General features: G+C 45.5%; 1 protein-coding gene and 1 pseudogene across 1 annotated transcript in view; one reads left to right on the top strand and one right to left on the bottom strand.

Annotated features, from left to right (window-relative positions):
- The window catches only part of LOC147421426 (neutral/alkaline invertase 3, chloroplastic-like), a 62117-nt gene extending 51213 nt beyond the window's left edge, over window positions 1-10904 (bottom strand). Inside the window, exons 1-2 of the mRNA XM_086503779.1 lie at window positions 10147-10904; window positions 8865-9033 (exon numbers count right to left, since the gene is read on the bottom strand). Coding sequence (XP_086359905.1) covers window positions 8865-9033; window positions 10147-10761 — 784 coding nt within the window. The 5' untranslated portion in view covers window positions 10762-10904. The remainder of the gene's footprint in view (window positions 1-8864; window positions 9034-10146) is intronic.
- Window positions 4563-5112, top strand: LOC147421427 (uncharacterized; annotated as a pseudogene).
- Window positions 10905-12057: the final 1153 nt, after the last annotated feature.

Genomic DNA, 12057 nt, shown 5'->3' with positions numbered 1-12057 from the left:
CACTGCCTATTCAGAGAGGGCTTTGGACCACTCTCTAGAGGAGGACCAGAGATGTATGGGTCTATTTTTGCTCGAGCTGCGCAGACACAAAGAGAGACTGACGAGAGGCGAGGCTAGCCAGTGTCAGAGACGAATCACAGTCTTCTTTAGAGTGGACACTGGGCAGCCAGAGGAGCAGCTACCACAGCAAAGCTCACATTCTCCTCACACGAGCGGCACGTTGATCGATCGAGCGACCGAGCTAGGGAGATCTAGACGCCCACAACTTACAGAAGACTACAAAGCATCGATGGAGGCTGCATCAGAGGATTCGGATCACTTTGGCCCAACATTCACGACGCCCGATCAGACGATTGACCATGGAGGAGATTGATAAGATCCGCCAGCGACCGATGATGGATCTCCTATGTTTTAGCTCTTTTGAGGATTGTACACCTTGCTCATCTTGTATCAGCCTTTGTATTAGCTCTCGCCCATTATATTCCCACACGCACACCCACATTGTGTTGTATTAGTCCCCCAGTCACTACTTTCACCCCCCTACTCATATCCTACACAGTTCCAAGCTCCAGCTAGCTGCTTAGTTCACATCTAGCAGTTAAGATTTTAGTTTTTCACTTTACTCATTTTATTTTTGTACCCACACATTGTATTAGATCCACCAAGATTGTATCAGTTTGGTCTCATAGGTCATTTTAACATTTCATTTCATTTTCACTTCCCTCTTGAATAACAGGTCTTGAGTTCAACTCCTCATCGGCTAGATCTTTAAGGTCTCTTGGGATAGTTTCCTACGATGTTAGAACTCTCTTCTTTTCGTCTTCTCGGGGGGGGGGGTGTGTGCACTAATAAAAGAGGAAAATGGTATAACCTTTCTATCACCCAAGTGTGGCAGATTGGTTATGCCATTTCCCTCTTGAATAACAGCTCTTGAGTTCAGCTCCTCGTCGGCCAGATCTTTAAGGTCTCTTGGAATAGTTTCCTACAACGTTAAAACTCTCTTCTTCTTCTTCTTCTTCTTCTTCTTCTTCTCTCTCTCTCTCTCTCTCTCTCTCTCTCTCTCTCTCTCTCTCTCTCTCTCTCCAACCTCGCGCACCTACTGTCCTCCCACGCCTGCTCCCTCTCTCTCCCTCCCGCACTTGCTGTTCGCCAGCCCTTCCTCCCTCGCATTCGTTCCCTCGCACGCCTAATGTCCAGCGTTTTGCTGTTTTGGCAGCCTTTAGGGCTTGAGGGTGAGACAATAGCCACCAAGGGGGTTGAGGGTGGGGACCCCCTTTGGTGGGCACTTCCCTAACACCCCGCCCCTTACATACACACCCGCACTATGACAGGAGAGCAAACAAAATCTTTTGCCGACGTCCTGACACAACCAGACCGCATCCCTCCACCGGTCACAAAACAAACAGCATGGGAATCTTACCTGCTACAAGAAATGAAGAAATTACAGGCTGAACTCAATCTTGTCAGGCACGAGCTACAGAAGAAGGAAGAACACATAGCAACGCTTCAAACCAAAGTACAAGAGTTGACAACAAAGCAAACAGCAATGGAAGAGCACCCACCAAAGATTGAAGAAGACAAAGCTACTGTTAAGGTAAACCAGCAAAGCTTTTCCGAAGAAGTTTTGTCTGTTATTAAAGAAAAGGAGAGAGTACAAAGCACAGAAAGACATCTGAATCGAAGGTCTTCCCGATGGATGGGACACACAAAGACATGAAAATGAACAAGATGAATTTGAATACATTGTAGAAACAGATATACTGACTAAACGATTGTCTCGGGTGGTCCCTTTCATCGAGCTGAGAGAACCAATGGATGTAGGACGGTGGGATGCGCTTCTGTGTAGATTACAAAGGTCTCAATAAGGTCACTGTCGAATATAAGTATCTGTTACCTCGTATGGATGAACTTATGGACCGACTCTCAGGTGCTCGTTATTTCACCAAGATTGACCTACGTTCCGAGTATCATCAGATACGGCGTGATGTCCCGAAAACCACGTTTCGTACACGGTATGGACATTACCAGTTTTTGGTGTTACCCTTTGGGTTGACCAACGCTCTTGCCACTTTCCAACAAATAATGAATGGGTCTTTCGTCCGTATTTGGGAAAGTGGGTTGTTGTGTTCCTTGATTGTATCTTAATTCACAACGGAACACTTGAGGAACACCTACTATCACAAGACGGGCACCACGTGCCAATAGAAAAGAACAGACTGAACAAATTTTTAGCACTTCAATAACAACTGAAACTGAGAAAGAGAGAGAGAGAGAGAGAGAGAGAGAGAGCACACACGACACGGAATGGCGGAATTCCACCCCAAAGAGTATTGGCCCCAAACCTTGGCGCCCATTTCGGTATTTCTTTATATTACTTGAACTCAGTACAATGCCAGTACTTGCGCTCTGCACCTTCTCACTGAAGCGTGCCAGAGACTGAGCCCTCTGCACTTATTTAAAGGCCCTTGGCCTTGAAATGCAATTTACATGAAAAGCTTGAAACTCAAAAGCAATTGGCCCAAAAGCTGGCGCAGAAAATCAACTAGCGTAAATCACGAAAATCCATACAGGCTGCCACGTCAACAAGTCAACGCAAAATCCGGAATTCCATACTTGCCTGCCACGTCATCAGGCTCCACGCAAATAAGCTTGTGTATGTGTGTGTGTATTTTGGTCTTTATTTTAACATAGGTCACTTGGGCCCAATCGGACGGGGTCCCATAAGTTGGCGGGAACTTCTTTATAAGTAGACCCACTTGGCGAGGATCTGTAAGTTGGTGAGAACTTCAACTTCTTTGGTTGCTTCTAGGGTTTAGGCCCCTCGGCCGGGATCTGCAAGTTGGCTCCGTTCTTCAGTGGCTTGACACGTCAGCATCTTGTGACACCTACAACCTTCGTCTTGTCTTACGTGTTTTGAGACAAGAAAAGTTGTATGCGAAGCAAAGCAAGTGCAATTTTTTTCGCACGGAATTGCTAGATCTGGGTCATGTCATCTCGACCAATGGCATTCGCATTGACCCCGACAAGATGCGTGTTGTGCTGGATTGGCCCATTCTTCGCATGATCAGGCAAGTGAAATCCTTTTGGGTTTTACGGGCTTTTTTCGGAAATTTATCAAGGACTACGCTCGTATTGCCGAACCCTTTACTCATCTGCTAAAGAGCGTCAAAAGCAAAAAGCGTAGTGCCAGTCCGTCAATCCGATGGACCGATGAGCTCGATCATTGTTTCCAAACATTGAAGCGGCTTGTTACTACTGCATAGATGTTTCAAATTGTGGATCCAAAAAAACCCTTTGTGGTGGAAATGGATGCCGGTGATTATGCAATTGGCGCAATCCTGTATTAGGATGGGCCGCCTGTAGCCTATGCCTTGAAGGTTTGGCGCCATTACCTTTCTGATGCCCACTTTGTGCTGTGGACAGACCACCACTCTTTGAAATATCTCTGTGATTAGCCCGACCTTTGATTTCGAAGGCAAGGTGGGCCAAACTTATGCATAAGTATGATTTCGAGATATGCTACCGGAAGGGTGCTACCAATGTGGTAGTTGATGCCCTTAGTAGGATCTCTAAGGTAAATACACTTTCGTTTGCTGAAATTTCGACTGACTTCTATCTCTCTCAAAGGGCGTTGCCAAATGATCGTCACTTTGGTGCAATCTGGCAATCAGTCCAAGAGGGAATACGTAGCTCGGAAAACTATGGCGGTTTGGACGCCTCTAAGCTGGCTATAGAGAGAAAGGTAGCGGAGAAGTATTCCATTCGTAATGGACTACTTTTCAAGCAAGGCAAAGTCTGTGTGCCCGTTGATAAGGATATCTGCAAGCAAATTTTGTTCCAGTGTCGTGATGCACCAAGTGCAAGACACCCTCGCATACACCATACTCTGGGCCTTCGTTGGCCGGTATTTTTGGCACATGAAAGCTTTTGTTGAAAAGTATGTGCGGGAATGCACGCAATGTCAACTCAACAAAGCTAAACGACAAAAACACATTGGGTTATTACATCCTTTGCAAATTCCCAATAGCAAATGGGCAAGTATTTCTATGGATTTTGTAGTTGGATTACCCCGAACCAACCGTGGGCATGATACCATTATTGTCGATCGACTCACCAAAATGGCATGATTTATCCCTACACATTCCACCATAGAGAGCCAAGAATTAGCTCACCTCTTTGTGGAACATTTATACAAATTATATGGTTTGCCCGACGAAATTGTCAGTGATCGTGATCCAAAATTCACAGGCAATTTTTGGCAAATGGTCTTCCAAAAATTGAAGACCCGTCTATGCATGTCGTCCTCAGATCATCCTGAAGCTAATGGTGGACAGACCGAATACACAAATTAAACTATGGAGAACATGCTACAAGCGTATGTCTCTTGACGTCAATCTAATTGGGAACGCTATCTCCCATGGATTGAGTTTGCTTATAACAGTACAAAGCACTCGGCTACTAGTTATAGCCCGTCTATACTTACGTACGGTTATGAGCCGAAACCACCAATTGCCACTCGATTCAAGGGGATCAAGATGCGATTGCTAGCCGATTTCTTACATGATATGCAAGAAATGCTCCAGGTCACAAAAGAGAGCATTAAGACGGCACAAGATCGTGCCACTTTTTACGCTAATCAGCATCGGCAACTCCGCCAACTCCAAGAGGGCATGTGGGTGTACCTTAGAGTTCCAAAGGATCCCGAAACGATCCGAATTGGTGCATGCTCAAAATTATCTTCGCCTTATTGTGGTCCGATTCAGATCACAAAGAAGATAAGTGGGGTTTCTTATAAGTTGGACCTGCCTCAAGGCATTACTGTAAATCCCGTGTTCCACGTAAGCCGCCTAAAAGAACGGCTAGGGTAGAAGGATTTAGTGATTCCTCCTAACCAAGTCCCGAACTTGGAAGACACCACCCATTACATTCCACTTGAACCCAAATCGGTTCTCGACCACAGGGTGCGCAAGTCTCGCAAGACTTCTTAACCCCAAGTACTTGATCAAGTGGAAGCATCGTCTTGCATCCCAAGCTACTTGGGAATCACTTAGATCGTTAAGGAATCGCTTTCCCAATTTCATAACTGAGGATATTGCTGAGGACAGCAATTAAAAATAAGGGGAGAAGTGTTACATCCCCAGATATCAGGATGGGCGCCTGCAGTATGTCCGGCCAATGTGAACTTGGTCCATAGGTTATGAAGTCCTATTGATAGGACTTGGGTCTCATTTGTGAGACGTCTGGTGTGATCACCACACTTGGACTCTTGGCCCTCAACAGCTCTACCTATACTCCCGTATTAGTGTGGGCTTGGTGGTACGGGACGCCGGCCCTTGTGGTAGAGGCTAGCCCGCTTGGCTGCAGCCTGCGGGCCCCCAGGCTCGGGGGTGAGCCTGTATTGGCTATATGGCTGGGAGGTGAGCCTGATGTCTACTCACTACGTCTGTCTAGGTGTGAGTTTGGCTTGTGACATGTCATGTGTGCAAAATGGATCCGGCGAGGGACTAACACTTAGCATGCGTTACTATGGGCCTTTTCAAGTACCTGACAAGATCAACGATGTTTCCTATAGGCTGAAATTGCCTGACACTTGGAAGATTCATATGCGTTTCACAAGAGTCTTCTAAGACCCTTTGTGGGTGATGTGCCAAAAGGTATGCCTGATGAAGATCAACCAAAAGTTGAGGAACTTGATGAGATCCCGGTTCCTTAGCAAGTTTTGGCACATAAGGAAAGAAAAGTTAAGGGAAAAGTTGCACGACGCTATTTGGTGAAGTTCAAAAACTATCCACCGATGGATGCAAAGTGGATGGAAGAAAATGAACTCCTAGAGTCACTAAATGTATTGCAGTTTTACTTTGAAGCCTTTGGGTTACAATCAGTGTATGCCCCAACTCAACGTGCTCAAAAGAGGGGTGATGATGGAGCTAGCACATCATATGTACATACAGATTCAATGCAATAAAAGCGTACATTGCTCAACAAGTGTCACAGGTACAATGCTCAGTTCTATCATAGACAGAAATGACAATAGTATGAGGTTTCATTAATTCATTTGTATCTATATTTATGACCTTTCTTGCACATACATGTGATAATAAAAGGGTGCTAATCACACTAAATCATCTATGGCATGTATATCTGGCATGCAATCGAGGATGTTTGGGATTTCAAGAGGGGGGGTTATGTCACAAGGCTCTGACAACCACTAACCTTAGTTGTTGGTTTCTTTCCCTTGATTTTTATTTAATTTTTGGGACCCTCTTTTTGAAGTCACACATGGTCGGACATTGTATGGGCTTAGCCACTGCGAAACACTGACTACCAAGAGATTCACCCACAACAGTGAAGGCCAGGTCGCCACGAGTTAGTCGGGCCAATCGGCATTGAAATCCGAGGAGTAAAAGGGTAGCTAAGCTCAATTCAAAATTTCAAAGTCATTTAGGCTCCATGCAACACATTTTACGTTTGTGGGTACTAGGAATTTAACTCAAAAGGGCAAACCAGACACATGGCGGCTCTAGATGCATCTGCCAGACACATCAGCAAGAGGGGGTGCCCAAAATTGAGCGAGGGAAAAGGAGCTGATTTTGACTTCATAAGTGCTACTATGTGTGTGAGTAGTGGGTCACAGCCTTAATAGAAAGCTTGCCTTCTCCTCTGATCTATGTACACGATGTTTCCGCTCTCACGCACACCTCTTCCCTTTTAAATACAGAAATGTGATGCCTAGCTCAAGGGCTACTCATCTGTATGTACAATTGTGTGGGTTTATGCGCGATTGCCGAGGCAAAAGCCTCTTGCATACGTACCTGATTAGCTACTTGCTAATCCCCACAAGTACAGGTTGATTCGGAGAGATTTCTCACAAGAAATCTCATCCAAATCAAAGTGTGAGTAGCCCTACAGGTGCGTGAGCTCAAGGGCTTGCTATGAATGTGACCGGCATGCGAAACAGAGCCCAAGGCAGAAAATTACAGCCTGCTGTGTATTTTTGCAGATTTAGGGTTTTGGCCGTTTTTGTTGCCTAACAGGCCCAGGAGCTTCAAGGAAGCTAGGGAATCGCTATATGGGTATTCTGGTGCATTGTAGAGGCCAAAAACAGAGAACTCAGCATGCTGTAACTTGAAATTTTTCGCCAAGTTTAGAAAAGTGCTCTATGCGTTGGGAAAGTCACCTATTTCATGGGGATTTAGTCTGTGAAGTCTTCTACAATTGTTACGCTGCCAAAATTGGGCTAGAGTAGGCCATTTTCAGCCCAAAAAAAGCGGGAAAGTCACCTATTTCATGGGGATTTTGTTTGTGAAGCCTTCTACAGTTGTTTATGTTGCCGAAATTGGGCTAGAGTGGGCCATTTTCAGCCCAATAAAAGTGGCACGGTACTTAGGAGTTTACAGGTTTTTCTCCAAAGCTTAATTGGATAAAGAAATACCAAAAGGGGCGCCAACCTTTGGGGCCAGCACTGTGTCACTGTCTACTTGGGAGCACTAGCTGCCAAGTAGTGGTTTGTTTGAAGTGTTGAATTCTAGTCTCAAGTTTATTCGTAAAGTTCCCCTATGTCGTAAAGTACCAAGTAAAGTTAATCAAAGTAAAGATTGAGTGAAAGCAAAAGTTTACCGCCCTTTAGTGAGTCTACTAGCCGGTTTCATTGATCCCAAGTTGCTCAGGGGAGATGCATTGCTCCAAGGTTCTTTATGTTCCATAATTGGGCTTCCATCTTGTCGGTGCACAAGGTGTGTAAGTTAGGCAAGGAGGTGGTCTTGACAGAGCACTCGATTGCCTTTCAAGATCTTGAGTCTGGCAAGGAGGTCAAGGTGGGCACAATGGAGCACGGTCTCTACAAGCTCCAGGCTGTTGGGAGGTTATAGGCTCTCCTACAGGTGATCTCTGGCATTATTGGTTTGGCCACTTGAATATTGATGCTCTCCGTCATGCTTTTTGTAATCAGATGATACAAGCCTTACCAGATGTTGAGAATAAGCAAGAACAATGCACTTCGTGCATTCATGTAAAGAGGCTATTTCAAAGCACTCTACACGCCAAGCTACTACAGTTATGGAGTTGGTTCACATCGACCTTTGTGGACCTATGCAAACTTCATCCTTAGGTAGAGCTCTATACTTTATGTTTCAGCCAATTTACTTGAGTGTACTTCCTCAAGCGCGAGAATGAGGCTTTTGAGATCTTCAAGAATTGGCACACTTGTGAAGGAGTTGTTTGTGCGGACAAGGGTGGCGAGTTTACCTCCAATGCTTTTGTACAGTTTTGTGCGGACCATGGCATCAAGTGGGAGCTTTCGAATACTAGATCACCCTCAGAAAATTCTTTACTACCATTCTCAACTAGAGTTGGGCAACTGTGACTTTTCTTGGTGGTTACCAACATATGGGACTCGTTCTTCCGCTGTCACTAGTTACACCCCAGTGGTGTTACCTGTCTAGCAAGTTCACACTACCTATCCTTCAAAATGAAGCATGAAGGGCAATGTCAGTAGCTTCAGGATTCATCCCGTTCATGAAACTATGGTGACCTCCATGATGGCTGAGCAAGGGATGTTCTCAAAAGAAAGGGGCAATCCATGTATAGAGCATACTTGGTGACAAGAAAAGACACGTTTACTCTCTACTTATGGAGATTGATGTGGCTATTGAAAGTCTGTTACCAGATCCTTGAAAAGTTGATGTTTCTTCTGCTTGATCACTCTAAAAAGATTAGTTTGACATCGTTAGCATTAGAACGCTTAAAGAGCTAGGGCAAGCTGATTTTAGATTCATACAAGAGCTTGCTGCCAGTGCAAGGTTAGCCTATTCTCACAAATAATTATAGATAACATTCTAAAGCACGGAGGAGTTGAGAAAATATACCAGAGTCAACGGGAGCAACTCGACCAATTGCTGCTTCTCCAAAATCAGGATCTAATGTCTCCTCCATTTCATTCGTGCCACCACCTTCACGGGGAACCATGTGTACTTTAAAGCTAGCTGGCATTAGGCCTTGACCAGGGCTAAAACAGTCCACAGTTTTCTCCCAGCTCTGAAATAAAAGCAAATATCGTGACTCGATGGACGCAAGAAGCCATTAAGGATGGACATTTCACTCCATCCACGTTTAGATAAATTAGATGTTTGCAACCTTGTGCATTTGGTTTGAAATCATGCTTTGTGTTCCTTATATGTAGTTTTCGGTTTTCCCTTCTTTCACTTTTGTTTTCCTTTGTTTGATTTTTTTTTCCTGGGGGTTGGTATCTCTGTGTTGTTTATTTGGGGAGAAGGGCTCATCTTGTTTTGTAGTTTATCTGCTTCTGCCCCTTTTTTCACTTCGGATTTTGGCTCTCCTCACATAGGCATATGGTTGATAAAGTGTAGCCTTTTTTTCTCCTCACAGAGCTTTTTTATTCTCGCAGAGACACATGGTTGATAAAGTGTAGCTTTTCCCCTTTGACAAAAAAAAGGAAATAACAGGCCATCAAGAAGCAGAGCTTCAGTTTATGCAACAATAATAAAGAGCAAAATCCTTGTTTAGAGATTGCCAACTGTTGGCAACAATTTTCTCGCCAATGAGTCTTCCTGTTGGTACATTATGTGGAGTAGGACTGCCATGCATGAAAAACCAGGTTGGTTTTAGAATATTTCATCCCTGTTATTGTGGCAATATGAACCGAGACACTAAAGGACCAGTTTTGCATAAAAGACGTTATATGATAGGAAATGGGCGTTTAGCTGTGCACACCTTAGCAGGAGAGTACAACAGCCTAACCTCATCTGTCATTGAGACCTCTGCGTGCCAAAAAGCTATTGGCTTACACATGCACCAAATCAAAAGCAATTCAACCTAAAGTTTTTTATATCATCTAGCTCCAGCTGGACTGATCTAGCTCCGACAATGTATAGATTGTTCTTTAACATGTTTTGATATAGAAATGTAGGCTTTCAACGTGCAATACAAGAACCACATGGTGGAAGAGAGATTGTGAATAATCCGGATCATTATCAAATCCATTGTACAGCATGGACAGTGTTCCCTCTTCCAAATACTTAATGCTTAGAGCAGCATTTACGTCGCTTCTTATGTTTCATTTCTCGAAAGGCAATGTACTAAGAATTCACAGTGTGTATGCTAACAGACAAGAGAGTTGAAAGCTCAGACCTGAAGCTGGAGAGTATGGAGAAGAAAATTGCGAACAATCTCAGGTTGGCCATCAAGCAAGAAGAAGATGGCAGAGGGCACAAAGTCACGGATAAATACTTGATCATAATTGAGGGCATCGGTTTCGTTGGGGTCGCAAGCAGCAATGGTGCCGCAGGGACTGCCCAGATATGTAACAGTAGCCCTGCGCAGTAGCTCCCGGGCCTCCTTCTCCATCTCCTCTGCCTCAAATTCGCCTGCATTTTGACTAGAGTCACTCCTACCTGCACCACTGCTTGAGAATGCACGCAGGGGTTGATATCCTTTTCCTGTACATTGCTGCTGCGGAGAATGTACACACTCAACATTCATCGGGTATCCACTTTGGGATGAAACAAATGCAGATACAGAGACTCTGTCAAAACTACTTGGTAGCTTGCAGCCCAAGGTGGTGGCCGAGAAGTTGACGGTTTGCAGAAAGCAAACTGCTGGTTTTGCACGGCGAACGTGTCTCCCTGACGGAGCAGACGTAATGATGGGTCCATGAAAGCTGCAGGAGATGGGAGGCTGGGCGGTCATGTTGTTGTTGACCAGATAACGTCGAAGCAGAGGCTTGCAAAGAAGGGTGCGCTGCATGGTGTGTGTTGAGTCTCACCTGGGACGAGCACGACCAGGCGGGAAGAAGGCAAGATCCCCTGGCCCCTCGCCTTCCCCTTCTTCGTGCAGCTATGTACAACGCAATTTGGCATTCTAACGCGGTATAACTGCAGCAACCAGTGTTTGGAGAGGGGGGAGAGAGAGAGAGGGGGGGTTGGGGGGCATCATTTTAAATACCATCTATACTATAATAAATATAAATATAATATATATAACATATATGTAATATAATAATAAAAGGGGGAGGGATTCCGCCCCCTTGCCACATGGCTGAAGCTGCTTAGTCCGGCTGGTGTAACCTGCAGCTCCCGGCAACACAGCGTGGGCTTTGAAACAGCAGTGAGCACTATTGAATGCCTTGCACAATGGACGGGATCAGTGGTTGCGAATAATGTTATTGCACGCAGAGCCTATGAGCTTTGAAATAGTGGTGCCAATGGATGCCTCAAATAGCGGGCGAGTGTTGTAGCCGTTGGACGTCGAGCTTCCCCCCCTCGGCCCCTCTCTCTCTCTCTCTCTCTCTCTCTCTCTCTCTCTCTCTCTCTGTGTCCCCCCCCCCCCCCCCCCCGCTCTCTACTCTCTCTCTCCCCCCCTTCTCCTACATATGCTACTGCACCTCGGCCCTGTTCTCTCTCTCTCTCTCTCTCTCTCTCTCTCTCTCTCTCTCTCTCTCTCTCTCTCTCTCTCTCTCTCTCTCTCTCTCTCTCTCGCATATGCTACTACACGACAGTGTATGTATGTATGTGCAACTGCGAACGGCACTGGCTTGAAGAGTTGTTCTTGATGATCCCCCTCTCTCCTGCTACACAATGGTGTATGTGTGTGCGTGCACGCTTTAGGCGATGTCTTTGTGTGTCTGTGTGTGTGTGTGTGTGTGAGAGAGAGAGAGAGGGAGAGAGAAAGAGAGAGATTGTGTCTGTGCTTGAGCGGGCTGAGAGAGGGCAGCTCATGTGGTCTTACTGCAAGCACCAACATAGGCATCACCTGCACTCGCCCTTATTTCCGCAGCCATCATTGTCCAAACGATGGACCTAGCATCAGCTATGGCCAACAAACGCAAGGAAATTAGTGGATCAGCCTGCATAGAGAAAGATGTGTGTGCGTGCGATGTTCATGCCTACATGTGTGTGTGTGTGTGTGTGTGTGTGTGTGTGTGTGAGAGAGAGAGAGAGAGAGAGAGTGGACATTGTTCCATTGAAGAGGTGGCCATTGGCACTGATGAGCCTCAAGAAATCGTAACATGCACCCGATTAAATAATGCTGGCCAGGATGGTT

This window comes from Adiantum capillus-veneris, chromosome 27 (genome assembly GCF_014529385.1).
Source record: "Adiantum capillus-veneris isolate H3 chromosome 27, ASM1452938v2, whole genome shotgun sequence".
Lineage (NCBI taxonomy): Eukaryota > Viridiplantae > Streptophyta > Polypodiopsida > Polypodiales > Pteridaceae > Adiantum > Adiantum capillus-veneris.
This window is presented reverse-complemented; position numbering and strand designations above follow the sequence as displayed.